At 36.9% G+C, this 20,707-nt stretch overlaps 1 protein-coding gene across 8 annotated transcripts in view; it reads right to left on the bottom strand.

Annotated features, from left to right (window-relative positions):
• Positions 1–695: 695 nt before the first annotated feature.
• The window catches only part of rps6ka3b (ribosomal protein S6 kinase, polypeptide 3b), a 36,054-nt gene continuing 16,042 nt past the window's right edge, over positions 696–20,707 (bottom strand). For 3 of the 8 annotated variants that reach the window (XM_084102543.1, XM_084102546.1, XM_084102544.1), the window contains 20 exons: positions 14,750–14,866; positions 13,772–13,853; positions 11,856–11,936; positions 11,694–11,773; positions 11,459–11,565; positions 10,484–10,521; positions 9,779–9,921; positions 9,432–9,502; positions 8,454–8,542; positions 7,860–7,924; positions 7,661–7,763; positions 7,348–7,469; positions 7,081–7,206; positions 6,342–6,431; positions 5,699–5,857; positions 3,704–3,865; positions 3,549–3,625; positions 3,359–3,476; positions 3,133–3,273; positions 696–2,047 (listed from right to left, as the gene is read on the bottom strand). In XM_084102543.1, the coding sequence (XP_083958669.1) occupies positions 1,925–2,047; positions 3,133–3,273; positions 3,359–3,476; positions 3,549–3,625; positions 3,704–3,865; positions 5,699–5,857; positions 6,342–6,431; positions 7,081–7,206; positions 7,348–7,469; positions 7,661–7,763; positions 7,860–7,924; positions 8,454–8,542; positions 9,432–9,502; positions 9,779–9,921; positions 10,484–10,521; positions 11,459–11,565; positions 11,694–11,773; positions 11,856–11,936; positions 13,772–13,853; positions 14,750–14,866 (2,094 nt within the window). In that variant the 3' untranslated portion in view covers positions 696–1,924. Of the gene's footprint in view, positions 2,048–3,132; positions 3,274–3,358; positions 3,477–3,548; positions 3,626–3,703; positions 3,866–5,698; positions 5,858–6,341; positions 6,432–7,080; positions 7,207–7,347; positions 7,470–7,660; positions 7,764–7,859; positions 7,925–8,453; positions 8,543–9,431; positions 9,503–9,778; positions 9,922–10,483; positions 10,522–11,458; positions 11,566–11,693; positions 11,774–11,855; positions 11,937–13,771; positions 13,854–14,749; positions 14,867–15,130; positions 15,366–17,219; positions 17,493–20,707 lie in introns of those variants that run through there. The other 5 variants (XM_084102541.1, XM_084102540.1, XM_084102542.1 and 2 more) reach the window with 5 other exon arrangements.

The following is a 20,707-nucleotide window of genomic DNA, read 5'->3' on the forward strand; positions in this document are numbered from 1 at the left end:
CTATTTCAAATATATGCTGCTCTTTTATGTATTTATCAAATAATCCTGAAAAAATGTATCATGGTTTTCACAAAAATATTAAGTTGCAAAAATTGATAATAATAAGAAATGTTTCTTAAGTAAACAGCATATTAGAATGATTTCTGAAAGGGCTTTGCCATTGCATGAATAAATTACATTTTTAAAATTCGAATTAATATTAATATTTTATAATATTAATGTTTTTATTATTTTAGATCAAATAAATGCAGGCTTGGTGAGCAATAAAGACTTTTTTTTCTTTAAATCAAAAGCAATCTTACTGACCCCAACATTTTGAATGGTATTGTATATATATTTAACAATTTTAGTCACACACTCAAGCACGGAAAATTATTAATTAACAGATTTTTCTACATTATAAATTAGAAATAGTGTTAAAAAAAAAAAACTGTTTCCAGCAACACTGTCAGCCATGTAACTTTGAAGTTTGTATTCTTTGCATAAGGTCAGTATGTGACTCAGATCCTCAAATGTGCTATGTAAAATTAGAGGTCAGAGTTCACCAAATCTGAATATTTTACATGCAGCACAAGACAAAAATCATTTTCTTTGCTTGCACTTTGGCTCACCCACGTTCGCAAGTATTGTGTGACGAACCCTTTAATGTGGTTTCTAAAAAAAAAAATTGAAAACAGTGCAAAAAACATTCACAGTCATATTAAAAAATGGCAAAATTTATTTTCTACATGTACAAAAGAAAGAACAGGATAGCAGCTTTTATGGACAGCAACATTTCTAGCTCTCTTCCAAGACAGGAAAAATACAACTGAGATGAAAAGAAAATGTACAACTTATTTAAAATTGCTCCGAAAAAAAAAAAAAAAAACCTGCAAGGAATTAGAAGTGGTTAAAAAAAAAGGAGGGGGAGGGGGAGGGGGAGGGGGAGAGGGGGAGGGGGAGGGACATAATCAGTCATGCTCATAAACATGACCACTTCCACAGAGCTACTAGCTAATATAGCATCTTGCCCATGCACATTTATAAAAATATGTCAAGGCTGTAAGTAGTCACTTAAAAAAGTCACTACATGTATCTCTGTACATCCCTACATACAAACAAATACACAGGTCAGCAGGTTTTAGGTGAGGCGATACAGCCGTGCGTATACATTTCCCAGCTTATTTTAATTTTTTTATAATGTATTGCTTTTCACCTGAGTTCTCTATTTGACATTCTGTGCCGTTTACATGTAGGCCTCCACCATATGTTTTGTGCTTTGGACCTCGTTCACATTAACGCCAGCAGCCGTCACACAAACATTCAGACTCGACTTACAGTCTTGTATGGGTCTGCTGAGAGGGTTTTGTCCTAGTTTGTTGTTAAAATCTGACAGGAGTACAAGGTTTGCTGGGATACACCATAGCAGTTATGGTTTGGTGGGAGTTTAAATATGCTATATGGCGTTCCTGATGTAAAATAGTAGAGCAGAACAGGATACAATTTTAATAATCAGTGTCGAACTGAGAGGAACATTTCCCATACAACTGGAGCTTTTCGCAACTGTGTTCACGGTTTGGTGCAGGAATTTGTTGTCATCCTCCAAAATCCCCATCCTCCCTGAATACATTACATCTTAGCTTTTTTTTTTTTTTTTTTTTTTTACAGTATGCTTATATTCATACATAATTAGCTCCTCAGAAATAGTCCACAGATTCTTCAACGGTTTGCGTTTGGAAGCAGAGGCATGATTGTACAGGGCGAACTGTTTCTATTGGCCCTCGAAGTAACCAGTGAAGGAAGATTTTGAGTGTCCACCAGGGGTCCTCAGAATCTACACTTGATTCTAAAGGCCTTGACACAAGGTGGGCAGCAAGCAAGCCGAGTTCAGGCTGTGCTCAAACCAAGCTAGAGGTCACGGGGGTTGGAGGTGGAAGGTATTAGCTCATAAAGCAGTGGAGGTCAGTTTTTTCACTCCTCTGCGCTGAGCAAGAATAGAACAGCCCACAGGCTCCAGCACGGGAGGAACGCTCCTATTCAAGGCAGAGTATGTAGCAGCCATCGCCCCCTACAGGAGAAAAGATTTCACACAAAACTTGCTTAATTAAACTGTCCTGTCAAAAGTGTCAGGTTGAAAATAAGTTTTCTACACCTTAATGAAATTCTTTCCATAATTTCCCTAACATAACTAATATTTATGGTTATATATATATATATATATATATATATATATATATATATATATATATATATTAAGATATAATTTCTTTCTGTGATGAAAAGCTGAATTTTCAGCATCATTACTCCAGTCTTCAGTGTCACATGATCCTTCAGAAATCATTCTAATATGCTTATTTGATACTCAGTTATTATCAATGTTGAAAACCGATAATAAGTTAAAAATAACAGCATTAATTCAAAATAGAAATCTTTTCTAACAATATAAATCCTTACTATCATTATTATTTTTTTTAAATCAATTTAAAACATCCTTGCTGAGTTCTTCAGTGGTTTGCGTTTGGAAGCAGAGGGGAATTTTTTCCCCATTTCTTAAAAAAAAACAAAAAAACGACTGACCCAAACCTTTTGAACTGTAGTGTATATTGTTACAAAAGATTTCTATTTTAAATAAATGCTGTTCTTTTAAAAAAAACCTTTTTATTCATAAAGGAATCCTGAAAAAAGTATCACGGGTCATAAAAAATATTAAGCAGCACAACACTGATAATAAATCAACATATTAGAATGATTTCTGAAGGATCATGTGACACTGAAGACTGGAGTAATGGCTAGTGAAAATTCAGCTTTACATTACAGAAATAAATTATATTTTAAAGCATATTAAAACTGAAAACCATTATTTTAAATTGTGATAATATTTCACAATATTACAGTTTTTTCTGTATTTTTGATCAAATAAATGCAGGCTTGATGAGCATAAGAAACTTCTTTCAAAAACATAAAAAATAGTAATGTTTTCAAACTTTTGACCGGTAGCGTATATTTTATAAACAGAATATCTAGCCGATTCAACAGCTGAGCAAAAAACCTTGGGAACCTTGTGAAGCATTTCAGGGGCAGAGTAAAATATTTATGTGAACACTTTTATATATTTAGGTTTTATTCTAAAGCACAGTGTGCACAGGACCAAACCTTAACCAGATGGGGGGCGTCATGTCTGTTCAGCTGGTATTTGGGGAGCTGGTCTTTGTGAACGATCCAGGGATGTCTCAACACCTGTGCAGCTGTTAGTCTCTGATGAGGGTCTACATGCAACATCTTAGACACCAAGTCCTGTAGAGAACAACAACGAATGATTATTTTTGTCCGGTGGTCCTGTTTTGAAGTGTATTTTCAGATGCTCTTCTCAGGTGGGCACCTTTGCCTCGAGTGAAACAGAGTTCCAGTATCCGCCAGTGAGAGAAAACTTCCCACTGCCGATCCGAGCCAGAATCTCCTCCGGCGTGTCCTCGGGGCCATTAGCAAATGGCGTAAATCTGAGAAAAAGCTTGGTGTCAATTGATTAGAAACACATTTTGTAAACTATAGTGCTAAGTTTAAATACTTACCCAGTTAACATTGTGTACAGAAGGACACCTAAACTCCAGATATCACAGGCAGCGTCATAACCCTGTTTCTTCAGCACCTGGGGACCAAAGTCATGTTCTCCGATCAAGAAACTCACATTTATTTGATAAAATATTGTGCCACCTGAAAAACGAACCTCTGGGGCCACAAAGTTGGCAGTATAACATGGCGTCATCAGCAGTCCGTTTTCCGCTCTAAGCTGCTTGGCAAAGCCGAAGTCGCAGATCCTGATAGACTCGGGATTCCCAGATTCATCAACATAAAGGATGTTACTGGGCTTTAGATCCCTGTGAACCACCTGAATAGGAAGTTTAAATTAGAACCAAGGAGCTCAAAATGTGCATATGATTTAGGCCCATTATTTTACAGAACAACAGTAAAATTACAATAAAACGTGTGGTTGTCTTAATTTCTTTGCGTTCATTTAAGAGGCTTTTATAAAGGTGCCTTATAAAATAAAAACAATACTGGTTTGCATCTTGAGAAAACAATTGCACTGTAATTTTAAAATACATCAGTGCAAGTTGCTTTCAGTTAAACATGCATTTTAGTTTGGGACTAGGCTTAAGCCTTGTCTGTAAAACCGGGCATATATTTATATAATTACATCACAAGCGTCACAGTTTGATGAACGCACTAAGCCGTATCACATTCTCACAACCATCCATTGTCAAAATTCATTAAAAAAAAAAGTTATCGGGCAATTGGCGAGTAACACCGTTTTAATGCCAGCTTTTACTCGCATTTAGCCCGTTGACCTGGCTAACATGCTGAGGGTGTCTGGCAGATGGCGGCGCGAGCTCGTGCAGGGCTGTCAGAAGCAATCCGTGCATGAAATTAATATATTAAAAAACGTAATATTTGAGTTGATTTAGTAATTGTTTAGTAATTGATTTCAATCATAAAATACAGTAATCACCTTCCCACCCCATGGAAATCCGTATAAATACAGAAAAAGCACATCCCTGAATGAAATCATTTTTTTATAACTTTTGTAAAAATGAATATTATCGTTGTATTTATTTATAATATATATATATATATATATATATATATATATATATATACACACACACACACACTTATTTTGTATACTGTAAAAACTGTTCTTTCCCTTTACACTAATTATAACCCTACACCTAAACCTACCCATCACAGAAAACCTTCGGCATTTTTACATTTTCAAAAAACATCACTTAGAATGATTTATAAGCTGTTTTCCTCATGGGGACCAAAAAAAGTCCCCACAAGAATATCAGATATTGCCATCTTTGTGGGGACATTTTTTAGTCCCCATGAGGAAAACAGCTCATTTTGTCCCCATAATGAAGTGCTTAATAGGCCACACACACACACACACACACACACACACACACACACACACAATATGTTGGGGTCAGAATGATTTATTTTTTAAGAAATTAATACTTTTATTCAACAAGGACACATTCAATTGATCAAAAGTGACTGTAAAAACATTTATAATGTTAAAAACTATTTCTATTTCAAATATAGGTTGTTTATTTGAACTTTCTATTCATCAAAGAGTCCTTAAAAAATGTATCCTGGTTTCCACAAAATTATTAAACAGCACAACTGTTTTCAACATTGATAATAATAAGAAATGTTCTTGAGCAGCCAATCCGCATATTAGAATGATTTCTTTAGGATCATGTGACACTGAAGACTGGAGTAATGATGCTGAAAATTCATTATATATATATTTTTTAAATATTATAATAGAAAACAATTACATTAAATTGTAATAATATTTCAGAATATTACTGCTTTTACTGTATTTTTGATCAAATAAATGCAGTATTGGTAAGCGTTAGAGATATCTTTCAAAATATTAAAAAAATTGTACAGACCCCATACTTTCTAACAGTAGTGTACATTACAGGCTTTTGCCTCTATTGCGGTCTGAATGTGCCCCTCTTGAGTATCTCTACATTAGAGCCATTATAAACCAGAATGTGGTAAGACACCAGAGGCACGGTCTCACAAAGCTTCATTTGTTTCCCAAGATCACAATCTTAACGTACTTGAGCTGGGCTTTAAGTTTCAACATATTGAATTGCGGCACACATTTTACAGTTTGTTCTTTCCTATAGTTTGAGTGGTTTCATACCCCTTGAGTGTGCAGGTACTCCACAGTCTTTGTGATGGTGTACAACACAGCGCTGGCCTCCCGTTCTGAGAAGAACTTCTGTCTGAGGATCTTATCCAGCAATTCCCCTCCCTTTAGCAGTTCTGTCACCAGATACACCGAGCGGCCATCATCGTACACCTGCAAACAGCGACATAGTTATATTAGTTTATCATGGATAATCTCTTCTATTTTATTACTACCTTCACGTTTCATTAAATGCTATTGCAATGTGTTCTGCATTTCATAACAATATGATTAAGGATGTTTATATTTGCAACAAAATGAATTATGTGTTTGAAACCAATCAAGGAACACTTGAATCAGATGCATTTCTAATGTGTGGAAACATACTGGAAACGATAATGGATAACCTGCTCTGAGTAATTTTCAGGAGAGACGGTAAGAGCAGGAACTCATTACACTATTCCCTCATTCCGGAAATGTCAGAGCAGAATCGGTTTCAGGTAAACACATCAATGCTCTTTGAAAAGAACAAGACATTATCTTAATATAATTGCATTCGGCCAATAAGACAAAGCTCGGAGTCTGCCCCCGCAGACTATTGTTTTCCATCCTGATAGATGAAAATAAAAAGACTGCATTCTTGTTTTTAAACACTCACGTCTTTCAAGGTGATTATATTTGGATGTTGTCCATAGCGTAACAGAATTTCCACCTCATCCGTTGGATCCCGTTTAGCTTTATTGATTATCTAAACATAAAATATATAGAGACATTAATCACAATGTCCAAGAAACACAGCATAAAAAGGGCCAGGCAGTATAAAATTGTCTTGGAAAAGGCCAGAAATGCTTTTAAAGAACAGTTTTAGTAGGGATGGGCTGAAATTAAAATTCTGTCCAATAGGCTCATAATTATTTGATTTATTATTAATTAATTAACATAGAAATTCTAGACTAAATAATAAAAAAATAAAACCTAAAACTAATTGCAACAAATGAATTTTGGCATTATAATCTACAGAATGAAAAATGGATATTCATTTTTTGAGTTTTGATGAATATTACAAATCAAAACAGTGTTATTAAATTAGTAGTGTTTTTAAATATTAAAAATAACTTCTTAAATGCTTATTTAAAGTATAATTCAAAAAAATATTTCTATATTTAAAAACGTTACTAATTTAATAACATTCATATTTAGCAAATCTCAAAACCAAATATGAAATATCCCTTTTTCACAAATGTAAGCATATGGGAAATCAACTTGCACAATTAAATATCCAATATTGACCAGTACCGGTTTATGTTGCTATCAATTTGCCAAGGTGTTCTGGGCGGTCTGTTTGAGATTTACTGCCTTAATGAAAGTGTGTTGGTTTAATATAACTCTCTCCTCACCTTCACGGCATACTCCATGCCTGTGCTTTTCTGTATGCAGCGTCTGCAGATAGAATACGAGCCAACTCCGATATCCTCCTTCACCTCATATGCGTCATTAAACTGTGACACGTTTCTGTGAAGCTGCTACAGACAGAAAACAACCAGATGTAATGCTGACATAAAATATGACTCATAACTAGACCTTAAACACAGTCATTAACAGCATATACTATGAGGAAAGCGGCTTAATTTGGAGTAAAAGGTGTTCTCCATAAGAGTGTATACCTGAACTATAGAGCTCATACTGTTCTGCAGGGGTTGAGACTCTTCTTCTGAGCTGATGGCCACAAAACTAAAACCTCTGAAGAGTTGATTGGCATTGGCACTAGGGGGTACACCTGGTGAGTCTGAACAAAAACACAGCGGTTTTGATCTACTCATTAAATACACCATCAAATAATCCGACAGATTTCAAAAGGCCAAGAAGCATTTAAATAAATAGGTTTTTATGTATTTGTCTGAAAGGGGATTAAAGACGGACGGCAAACGCAGTCTACCTGATCTAGGGTCAGACACAGTTGGTTATAAGCTGATGTACCTTTGGGAGTTTTTGCTGTAAATTCTGGGTCAAAGTAGAAAGTGTCGTCTGGTCTCCCAGAGGCTGGTTTGAAGGGTGGGTGAAGCTCTCTTCTAAATAGTTTCTTAGACAAACAAGGCATGAAAAAACCTTTAAAACCACCACGCATTGATAGACTGTCACTTCTTCATTGTAAATGCACTTTCCTGTAAATACTTACATTCCAGTCAATGGTAGAATAAAACAGGTGTCTCTTTATCTCTTCAACTCCATCTGCACCAGCACCTTCAAATCAAATATACAGAAATTAACATTTAGTCTAATACACTACTGTTCATAGTTTGGGGTCGGTAAGATTTTTTTAATGTTTTTGAAAGACTTTTAAGGCAACTAAGTAATCAAAAATACAGTAAAAATATTGTGAAATATTATTATAATTTAAAATAACTGTTTTCTATTTTAATATATTTTAAAATGTAATTTATTCCTGTGGTGGCAAAGCTGAATTTTCAGCATCATTACTCCAGTTTTCAGTGTCACGTTACTTCAGAAATCATTCTATTTGCCGCTCAAGAAACATTTATTATTATCAATGTTGAAATCATTTGTGCTGCTTAACATTTTTTGAGGAAACCGTGATACATTTTTTCATGATTCTATGATTAATAAAGTCCAAAAGAACAGCACTTATTTGAAATAGAAATTTTACTCTCACATTTGATGAAGTTAATGCATTATTGCTGAACAATAGTATTAATTTCTTCACAAAAACAAAACAAAACGTTTGCACTGTAGTGTAAACGAGTGGTCTTACCTAATCTATTGGAAGGGTTTCGTTTGAAAAGACTCCTGAGGAGACTCTGAGCTTCTGAGCTCAGAAACTGAGGCATTCCCAGCTTCGCCCTACAAACGGAGAGGTCAAAAGTCAAGATAGAGGTCAGAGAGTCAGCACATGCATGGAAGGTTCACATACAATTTGATGCATAAAGAAAGGTCATCCTGATGGACGTTCATCATCCCTTTATGGTAAGTGCTGGTCGTCGACCAATCAGATTGACATACTCTCATTTTAATGTTCTGTCAAAAAAACTAAAGTGTTTTTCTATATAGCTTTTACTTTGCAAGTCATGCAGTTCATTTAATTTACATGCTGGCCAGCTCTAAGTAGGCAATTTTTTTTACCACAATGTGCTGCAATGTGTATTATTAGACCTTGTGGTGATAAAGTCAAATTATGGTAAAATATCTGTCTACACAAGCCTAGAGGTCAACTTACAAAAAGGAGGACAAAGACAAAGTCAGACACTGTCGTATGCACTGATGTCACTTCCACAGCTAACACTTTGTGTATTCATATCAGTGACAATTGTCTGTTCTTATCAGTCCTCAGCAGAAGCCTCAAATGAACACTGTAATTGACAAACCCTCATCTCGCCTCCACTCTGAAGGTCTGCAGTCATTCCACTAAAACCACATTACTAGTTTATCAAAGCCATCAAACTTTGATTATAATCATCCAGCGCACAGCAGTGCTAATGTGGCGCGCTTGAGCGTTATTCACCCCTCAGCGTGTGTTATGTGCGGTTCCATGTTTACTGATGGTTAAGTGGTTAGTCTTTAGGCTAAACAGCACTGTCAGCTAAACCAAGGGCTTATCCTCATCACTTCAGCACTTAGCATCCAGATGTTACTCAGACCAATTCCGCTGGCTTTCCCACTCAGACTGGATGACTGTGTTTAGATTATAGTGTTCCACCGAGAAGGCGGAAGGATGAGGCCGTCACACACTCACTTTAGAATCATAGTCATGGTTTCCTTGCGGTCCTTGCCTTGGAAAGGCAGCGTTCCAGTCAGCATTTCAAACTGAGGATGGAGAGCAAAACAAGTTACTGATGGTTGAAGGTGCTGGAACACTATTCCAGATTGTTCCGGCCCAGTTTAAGAAGTGTTCAAGATTTAATTTATCATAATCGTAATTTAATAATTATATTTTAAAATCACTTAAATGCATTTATAAAAAAAATGTATAAAAAAACTTTTAATGGGGAAACAAATGACTGAGATCAGCTTTAATGGGTATGTAGAGTATATAAAATCCACAATAGACAAAAATAAAAACAGGAAGTGACACTCCCTCACCATGAGTACACCGTAAGACCACCAGTCAGCACTATAAGTGTGTCCTCTTCGGTTCACCACCTCGGGAGCCATGTACTCTACCGTCCCGCAGAAAGAATATGCTTTATTTTCATGATCGATCGACTCCTTACTGAGTCCAAAATCTGAAGGCACACACAAACACACTTTCAGTACAGGAACATCAGTGTTGTTATTGTTAACTAAAACTATTAAAATCGTAATAAAGCTGAAATAAAATAAAATATAAATATTATATGAAAAATTTAAAAATAGAAATGTTACTTTAACAAATACCTTAAATAAAAGAAGTTGGAGTATTAAAATGACTAAAACTAAATTAAAGCTAAATTGATTTTTTAAGACAAAATTAAAAAAGCACAGACTAACTGAATAATTATATAAAACAGCTTAATATAAATATTTATAAATGCTATTTTAGTATATAAATCATACTAAAATAGCACTGGGCCCAATCTCAGTTTCCAACAATCATTCCACAAAATCGAATTTTCCCCATATTCGTTCTGTGCAGTTCACTTTCTCATTTAGTGTGGTTTAGATGGTCATAAACCTCTACAGAGTGAAGGTTAATGCGTGTGTCTGTCCTCCCATGAGGCTGCAGTTTAACGGTATCAACACAAAGCCCTAAATGCTCAAGGTGGCACCATGCTGATGCAGCCATTCCAGCAATCTGAAATTACCTACCTGTCAGCTTTATGTGGCCTTCCTCATCCAAGAGAATGCTGAAATTACACAGAATCACAGCGTTAAAAAGCCATTTAACAGAGCATGAACACACTCATACAAAGGGTCCCCTTACTTTCTATCGCCATTCCCACCCAGCGCCATAAGGACATATCTCTATGCGTCACGGCTACAAGACTACAACCATTATTTTTATAGCCTTGTTCTCTCCAGACATAAAAGTGATTTATGGACGACCTCAAAGACAGCAATGAGGTAGGATTAAAAAAAGGAGAACAAGTGAAGGTGTTTTGACTGACAAATAATGAAAAATAAAAGGACAAATGGAAGTATGGAAAGAAAAAATATACACTACTGTTCAAATGTTTCCCCTCCCAAAAAAAGTCTCTTAAGTTCACCAAGGCTGCATTTATTGGAAAGAAATTCCGTAAAAATAGTCATACTGTGAAATATTATTATAATTATAAATAACTGTTTTCTATTTTAATATATTTCAAAATGTAAACCTGAATTTTTAGCAGCTTGTACTCCTGTATTCAGTGTCACATGATCCTTCAAATGCTGATTTGATGTTCAAAAAACATTTCTCAATACTATCAATCTTGCAAACAGTTGTGCTGCTTAATACTTTAGTGGAAACCCTGATAATTTTTTTTTCCAGGATTCTTTGATGAATAGTAAGTTCAAAAGAACAGCATTTATTTGAAATAGGAATCTTTTGTAACATTATTAATGTCTTTACTTTTTTAAAAACATATTTTTCCCCCACAAGAATTCTCTCCCTCAGACAAAAAGTCTAAAAGTGCAAAAGACAAAGTCTAAACAATGATTAAATAAAGACTTATTTTTCCATTTTTTGCACTTTTAAGAAGTCTGGTTTCTGGGTTTTAAAAACTTTAGAATGAAATAATAAATAATGACATTTTTTATCCATTTGGGTGAATTATTCTGTGTTTATTCGAGAACATTCAGTACTTCTCTGGTTTCAGATCTCTGTAGATGATGCCTAGACCATGCAGATGATCCAGAGCCAAAGCCAATTCAGCCAGATAAAACTTCACATCCTCCTCTGTGAACATCACCTGAGGAAAAGAGAACAGATGCTTTAAGTGTCAATCAGACAGTCTCTTCCTATCTAAGTGTGCAGTCGTGGCGAAAATGGACTTGGCTACATATGAAACTGTGCTTGAGGTAACCATTCACTATTTACCTCTTTTGACAGTCGAGTAAAGAGATCGCCTCCTCTTAAAAAGTCCAGAATCAGATAGAGCTTTCCTTCGGTCTGGAATGCTGCGGGAAGAACACAAGAAGAGTGTGAGAAACAGTGAATGGGTTCATGGTTACCATTGATTGGCTGATGACCTGCACTCACCATAGTGTAGCTTAACAATAAAGGGATGATTAACCTCCACCAGGATGTCCCGCTCCATCTTAGTCCTGACGCGATCTCGTACTGAAAACACGCATAAATAACAACACTTTTGTTTACTTCGATTGAGTTCACTAACTACATTTTCTCTAACAACAATGTCCCCCCCCCACCCCACCCAGAAATCTGGCACAGCAGAATTACGCAGATGGCACCGGATGACTAATTAAATAAAGGAGGGAGAAAAATGCAGTGCAAGAGAGACAAGCAAAGCTGAGAGCTGTAAGGGGAGGAGAGCATTTTACTCATGTGGATGTAGATGTGTTTATCATCTGGAGTGGCTGTTTTTTGTAGTTGAACCTTTGCACGAACACCGATTTACATTCTTAAACAGCTACAACTGGGAATTAACACACTGGGATAAACAGAACTTAAACAGGTTATTGTGAAAAGAGTAAATACTTAGGAAGTTTTGTTAGATACTTAGGAATACTTAGGAAGTTAATGAGATTTTTGAACTGCCTTTAATATCTTGGCTTTCACACCTGCAAGACTTCCTGTCGAGGGCAAAAACAATTAATTCATACTTACGGAACAGGATTATAGCCAACTGGAACTAAAAGCCTTCCTTCTTTTTTTATTGCCTTTGTTTCAAAGAGTGAAATTTGCCAGCTCATGCTTCTTACTATTCATAGATGATATATGACCCATGTCGATATGTGACTATTCAGAGAGCATTGGATATGTTCAATAATATAACTAAGAGAAGTTGAAGTGTAACAGAATTTGCTGTGTCAATATCAAATGTACCAATGTTAATGGATAGGGGTGTAACAATATATCGCAATAGAAAAATGCAACAATATGTATCGTGGATAGTGAAAATATGTATTGTGTATAGTTCACATGAAAATGACTTATTTAGTGTCAGTAAGTACTACATTAAACTACTATATAATGTTGAATATAATGTATACTAATGCAGTGGGGGAATATTTGTGGGTCCTGATAATGCCATCTTACCAGTAAAAAGTGGCCTGCATTATTTTAAATATATCTGGTCAGTGACAGAGTGCAAGCATATTCGTCTAAAATGATTCTGTATTTTAAGCTTCAGAATCATGAATATTTTTATTCTGGTGTCACCACTGTCCTGTGCATTGGGTTTTCAGCACCAAGTCCAAGCCTATTCATTTACACCCCCAATGTAATACCAAATTTTGCATTTTAATCAACAGTCATTTTTTTTGTTAACCCTTTATCATATGACTTGGAGTATCGAAATAATATCGTATCATGAGTTCAGTATCGTGATATGTATCGAATCGTGACATGAGGGTATCGTTACACCCCATTAATGGATGATACCATAGATGTCTGGAGACCCTACAAATTTACATTTTACTATGCAAAAAAATTGCAGAAACATTACAACACAATCAGTTAATATTTCATTGGTTCTCTCTTGTTTTTGTGTGTTTCATTGCATTATCACAAATAAAACAATCGACTCAACTATGCAATATGGTTGTAAAATTCTTTACACATTTTTTTATAATATTTGAATAAGGAGTGAATTTTCCTAGCACTTTTGGCCACTACAGCATAGGCCACTGAAATGGCAGAGCACCTACGGAAAAATGCGAGATAGTCTCCATTCATTTTATCAAATAATAATAAAAAAAAACTATTGAGAATCGAGAACCTCTCTGATTGGTGGATCTCACATCGGGTCCCGACGGATCGTAAATGCACACAATTCTACCGTTATATTTAGCATTATAACATAACCTTGTGCTTTCTGTTTTTTTGCATAATGATAAATTGCATTTTACAAAATTAACTGTCAGGTATGTCAGCGAGATAGCAACATTATGTCAGCATTGGCCACTGAAAAACCGCATTGGTCGACTTAATACCTTTTAGTGTGGCTTTTTTCAGCACTTTCATTGCGTATAGCTGTCCTGCATCTGGGCCTGTTGTCTTCTTCACCAAAAACACCTGCAACACACAACCAAAATCATTAAAACAACAGTAAAAAACACAATTAGTTCTGTGCTGTACTGTGACACTGCAACTGTGGTGACCGTGACTAGTTCCACTTTTCCACTAGGCTTTTATCTGTGCTGATTATTTCTTAAAGCACAATACACACACACACCAAATACTAAAAATATACTCGTATAGGTGGGCGGTATGACCAAAATCTTGTATCACCGTATGAGTAATTTTAAATCACATAAACAATGTGTACACAATATGTACACAACATATGTACACAAAATAGTCACTTTCACAAAATGTTTTATTTATCACTTAATCTAATGACTTTACTTTAAAATTAAACAGATTGCATCTCATTTGAAAAAAATTTGTGCTATTTTTTGGAACGTGATGGATGCATACCAAAAGGTAAAATTATTCATTCATGTTTTTGTGAAAATTTTAAAGTATGGGTTAACATGTATTAATTTAGACCATGCTTAAAATATAACACTCAACTTTCTCCGACATAACATTTTTTTAATATTTACGTACAATACTGAATTTATTAATATTCTGAATTAGCTTTTATTTTTATATTTTTATCTTAGTTGTATTATTTTTTAAGTTAAGTTTTAGTAATTTTGTTATGTACTTTTTAAATTAATTTTTTATATTTCTATATAGCTTTTTATATATTTCTATTTAAATTTTAGTACTTAAACGGAAATTAGAAATGTTGCCTTGACAACTAACTGAAACAAGTTAACGTTTTTTCATCTAAACTTTATATTTTATTTTATTTTACCCTTGGTATAAATGGTATAACAGAAGCTCCACCTGTTTATATATTTCTACCAACCTATATAATGTAAATAAAATCATACTTCACAGCCCAATTTGACATGACGTACCTTTCCAAAAGAGCCCTGTCCGAGCACCTTACGGAGCTCAAACTGCTGTGGGTCGGCCTTCTCCGAGCCCTCCTTGACAAGATGTGTGATGCTGATCTCTTTAACAGACACTTCTTCCTGGAGAAAAGATGACAACAAGACACAGAGAGAATCACGTCAGCGAGAAACATGAAAACTTTGACAATGCCAAAGTGCCATAGACGGAACAAATAAAAATTCAGACAAGTAAGCCGGAGAAAAGTTGGTCACCAGCCAGACAGAAAACACTTCTAGTGAATTCACTCGAATCCAATAATAAACCTGGACATGCAGCATGAAGTTAATACACGGATGGAATAAGCGGGAATGTTTGCGAAGCGGTCGCAAACGCATCACTCTCACCCACGCCACGCACATCACAGCAGTGCCCCATGGTGTCCCACGTGTTCCCGAGCCCGACCTGGGGCTCGGCACCCTGCTCCATACTCGAGGGAGGAGGGGGTTGAGCCCCGTCAATCCCCCTGCAGCGTGTGCCTGCTGCTGGGCTTCTGATGCTCAGAGAGAGCAAGACCACACTCAGTTGAAAGCTTGTGTGACGGACAGCTTCCCACACGGTTGCCATGACACCGCCCCCAATCCTCCTGCTTCATCACAGTACCGGTGGGCGTGGAGAAGGGTGACTAAAGACACAACGTTCAAGCTCTTCTTCCCTCACTCTCTTCCTCCCACTCTCTCTCTCTCTCTCTTTCCATCCATTTCTCTTTGTCTCCCCCTCTAAATCCATCTGCCTTCAATCTCCACATGGTGAGATGATGTCATCCTACGTTGGCGTACCAGCACAGTGTCTTTCATGAAAGTGATGAAAGTTTATGGGCACAGACGGCCCTCAATCACTCGATATACTGAGACCCAAACAATAACAAAACCTTCACTATGATGCATTCAGATACAGTAGTAGCTTAGACAACGTTTAACTAAAATTTTAAACGCATCACAGCTATATTTTGGGTGCTTGACAGTGCAAAACTCGCCATCAGGGTGCTGTGGGTGGGGCTATGTGGTTGCTAAGGTATGCTAGGTGGTTGCTAGAGCACGATAAGTCTCTATCAAGATATTCTGGTCACTAGATATTAAATTTTTTAAATCTGGTAGCTTAGAACCAGTGTTGTTACTGTTAACTAAAACTACTAAAAACGTTTTTTTTTTGGTATATAAAACATAGCTGAACAAAAAAATAAAAAAATAAAAAAATATTAGATGGAAAAACCTGAACTTACCTTAAACAACAAAGAATTAGAAACGTTGCTTTTTCAACTAACTGAAATAAGTTAGTTGAATAAATGAAGTACGTATTACTAAAACTTTAAGGGCACTTTCACACTTGGTTCGATTGCCTGTTCCGAATCCGAATTCGATTGCTTCCCCCCTCCCCCTGCCCCCTGCCCCCGATGGACTGTGTTCACATTATATTATTTGTAAACGAACCGCGGTACGCTTGCGTCATCAAGCTGCAGCTGGCGCGTAATCGTGTTGCTTGGTAACCGCTATGAATGAAAATGTCAGCATTTTTATGTGTTTTCCAGTTGGAAAGGTTTCCAAGGTTTCAATTTGTTGAATCTGATGACCAAAGTAAACCCTTTCCGCTCATCATGAAAGTGACGTGTGTGCGACTGACGACTGTCCTGTCGACCACATTATACGTCATCAAAAGCGGTTCACTTCCGCGATTTGGTACGATTGCGTTCATATCAGCAACGAACCGTACTGGAGTTCACCGTACCCCAGACCACCCTTTTTAAGCGGACTCGAGTACGGTTTGCGGGTGCACACCCGAGTTCGGAAGACAGCATTCACATCATCCAAACGAACCGAACTCTGACGTCATTCGAACTCGGGTGCGCACCAAAAGTGCTAGTGTGAAAGCGCCCTAAAACTAAAATGTAAAAGCTAAGACACATTTATACTGTTAGATAAAAACAGTAAAGCTGCGTCCGAAATCGAATACTTCCCAAAAAAGTATGCCAAAAGAGTAGAACTATGTCAGAATACATAGTATTCCAAAAACTGTAGGCGAAAAGTCCCCGGATTGCCTACTACTTCCGCCGAGATTCTGAAATGCGCATTCGATGGACACTTTACTATCCCATGAGGCCACAGGAGGAGATTTATGAATGGAGGTGAAGCGAGGTTATCTACATAATGAGTAATTTGATTGAACTTTCAAAAGTCAGGACATTTTCACACAGAATGTGTTCAAAATTAGCATATACTGTTGCACACTACTGCATTCTCTTCTCAATACGATTTTGGAAAAAAGGCTGAGCAGTATGCAGCATGTTTGCATTCCATTCCAAACACACCCTAAGATTTCCTACAATCCCTTGTGTAAAGCTCACAAGAGTTATGTAAAGTCTACTTCCACGAAGATCCCCAAATTCCCTCTTCCTCCCATCTCCAGTGTTATCACTAAAGCGCATGGAACCATAAATACCTCAGAGTCCCACGGAGAGCGATGTGGAAGCGAAGCCAGTGAATCCTCCATCCTGTTCCAGCCCAAATCACTCCGGCATCGTGTCAGCCTGGGATCCCTCAGAGCAGCCAGCATCCTGCCATGAGGTGCCGGATCTCCGTCCAGCCCTGACAGCGTTCCTAACCTTTCAGTCACTTCCTGAAGCCCCGTGGGCAAGTCTGTGGTATAATGGTGTAGCCGTCTTAGTCTAGTCCAGTCTGGAGAGTTTGTCTCTAGCATTTAAACCACGTGTTCCCCTGAAACAAGGTCTGTTTAGATAGTCAGAAAAAGAATTAAACCAGTTGCACTCCACTTCAGATGCCTTCGCAAGTTCTTGCTGAAAAGCATGGGAAAGGGTGGGAAGGAACTTGTAATCTTCCTTGGAAGCATCCAGAAGTCTACAAAGCATCAATGCAAGTTCCGTTTTCGTGATATATGACAGAGAAAATCATCGAACCAATCGATGGAGTAAAGGAAAAGCAAATGGAGGGAGGCAGGATCACCTGCACCATGTTAAGCACATACAAGCATCCAACCAGCAGCACCTCCCCGCCTCTCTCCTCGGCTCTCGCTGAGCAGAATTCACACCTCATCTCAATGTCGCCAAGAATGGAAACTGATACTTCAGAATGAGAATGAGTCGCTAACGCTTTAGAGTCCAAATGAAAGTTGATAGAAATACAAAAGGAGGCATTTAAAATCAGAGCCATGTGTACTACAAAGATCAAAGGTATACGAAAAAGTGTTAAAGGCATGAGGCTTGACTCCAGCATGCTTTAAAGTGCGTTTGTTTCCAGAACTGTTGTGCAGTGTGTATGTGTGTGGATTGTGGTGGAAGTGTTGTGTGCTTGTGGTGGTAATTTAAAGACTGTGATTCAGAGTACAGATGGTGACAATACAGGATGTTCATTAGTGTTAATTTCGTTTAACGAAATCTATGACGAAAAATGTTCGTTGACAACCTTTTTTTTCCATGACCAAGATGAGACGATGACAAGGTGACACCAACGCCATTAAACGATAACTGTGATTATATCAACATGAAATATCATTGACGAAAAAAGACGAGACTAAAATGTAGTTAAAAAATAGAGTGATTTTGGTCAAGTTTTGTTTTCATCAAATAAAAGAGAAGACAAAACATTACAGACTGTTTTTAACAAGCTGCACACTACAGACCAAATATTGGTTTCTTCATGCAAAACGGCATTTAGTAAAAACAACTTGATCATACCTTCAGTAGATTTGAAATGAGTAAAAAACATTCTTCTTATACTAGGACTTTATTCCTTTACTTGTAGGAGTTTAGAGTTTAGCACTGCCCTAGCGACAAATGTACGCACTTTTTATTATGTTTTGAAAAGAAATAAAAACATACAGAGTGGCTGGTGAATTTTGTATGTATAAAGATATATATAAAAATAAGATTCATTCATTTATATTTAATCTTCTTTTTTTATTTTAAATATATATTTTGGCAATGAAATGTTGCTAATAAAAATTTTATACTCATTTGCAAGTATTGATAGTGTACAGGAGTTCCTTGTTTTTTTAAATATATATTTAGAAATTTTTAATTTTACAAAATGCCTACAAATTGTATCTAAGAGGAAAAACACCCTCAAACTCAGATCAAAACATTTAAAAAAAAAAAAGAATACTATATAATTAAATACATCATCATAAAGTTTGTTTTGAGTGTCATGCCTTCCGGAGGTACACGTCAGCTCTGGGGCAAAACAGAAACCCGATCACTGTCCACAATACGGTAGTAGTACTCACTGTTCTGCTGGGGAATCTTTCAGGCGGTCTCTGAAACATCCTCCGTAGAGCCTTCAGCCTGCACTGAAGCATGCGGATCACTGCCTCACCAAAAACAAGTGTCCAGGGCTTAGTGGCCGCCATACCGCTAGTGCCCTGCTTCTGCCTCTGGTCTGGAGGAACCCGGTCCAAGTGAGTGAGTATGTGTGCCAAGATATGCAAGAAGTTGTAAGGAGTGAGAGCCTGGATGACAATCACTGACTCACAGGGGGGAAAGCCCAGTCCTGAAGGAGGGAGTGTTAAAGCCAAACTGGGAGATTCCCCTCTGCGAAGCCACCAATCCCTCCGGTACATAGTCCAGGAGATCCCCACACACTTTCTCAGCTGACCATTCACACAGAGACACATACACACACGCTCTGCCTTGTTTCAGGATGTTGGGCTACAGCTGAGATTAGCAACACCTGTTGTAAAGTCCAGTGGTGCAATACAAGAACTATCCCCTTCAAACAGAGACCATAGGTGTGCAGAACACACAGTGAACTTTCAATTAGCTCCACAAACACCTAAAAAACCCCACAGCTGGTTACAAAAGTAATCAATGTTGATATCTATAGACTATTGTGGTTTATGGCCGTTTTAATAATACTAAGTATAATATATAATAATCACTGCGGTGTTTGATATATACACACAAACCATAGCAATATAAACGGATATATAAACGTTCATATCTGCCCGGCCAAAAAAAATAAAAAGTCGCTGCTTGGATTTAAATAGGCAAATGCTTAAGAGTCTATGATTGGATCATTATTGCAGTAATTATTATGTTTTAGCATGTTAAAGAAAGAATGTAAAAGAATGGTTGGGAGGGAGCATGAAGAATCATTTTCACACATGAATAGGCACCTCAGAGTCCAGACCTTAAAATCATTCAAAGTCTTTGGGATGTGCTGGAGGAGACTTTACAGAGTGCTGGACTTTTGCACCGTCAATACAAGATCTTGACCAAACATTGACGCACATCTTGATGGAAATAAATGTTGTAATGTTATTTCAACTTTTGGTCAAGATCTTGTGTGATTCATGTGTGAAAATTATTCTTCATGCTCCCTCCCAACCATTCTTTCACAATTTGAGCCTGATAAATCTTGACACTGTCATCATGGAATATGGCCATGATGTGTCTTCCTACATGGTTGTTTAAGAAATGAAAAGCTATAAACTCCATCAAGTAGGGTTAGAAGAACTGTTGCCAAAACATATAACATGCTAGAACCAATTTTTTTTTTTTGGCCAGGCAGTGTATTTAGTTGAAAATGACAAGTAATGGTTTTGCATCATGCCATCTTTTTCCAGCAAAAAGTGTTTATGAATTTGTGGAGTTACATTGTAATGAGTATTATCCATTGGCAAGTTTGGTACATTTTGGAACCAACAGAAAATTGACTAAATATTGTCTGAATAATCACCATGACTGATACAAAAAGTAAATTTCCTTTACACCATTGGCTACCAAAGAGGACATTGCAGAGGGACAATACCAGCTTATGGGGATCTCCAAAGAGGAACATACAATCCACTCAAACTCTATTTTCCACCTCTCCATGCTCGTAGATCCTGTCAGCTGCACGTATGGAATTCTGGGAGTCAGTTTCACTAAAGCCGCTTGCGCAACACAATTAACAGCTCGGCTGGCCTGGCTTTGA

Source organism: Abramis brama, assembly GCF_963993115.1.
Source record: "Abramis brama genome assembly, chromosome: 24".
NCBI classification, from domain to species: domain Eukaryota; kingdom Metazoa; phylum Chordata; class Actinopteri; order Cypriniformes; family Leuciscidae; genus Abramis; species Abramis brama.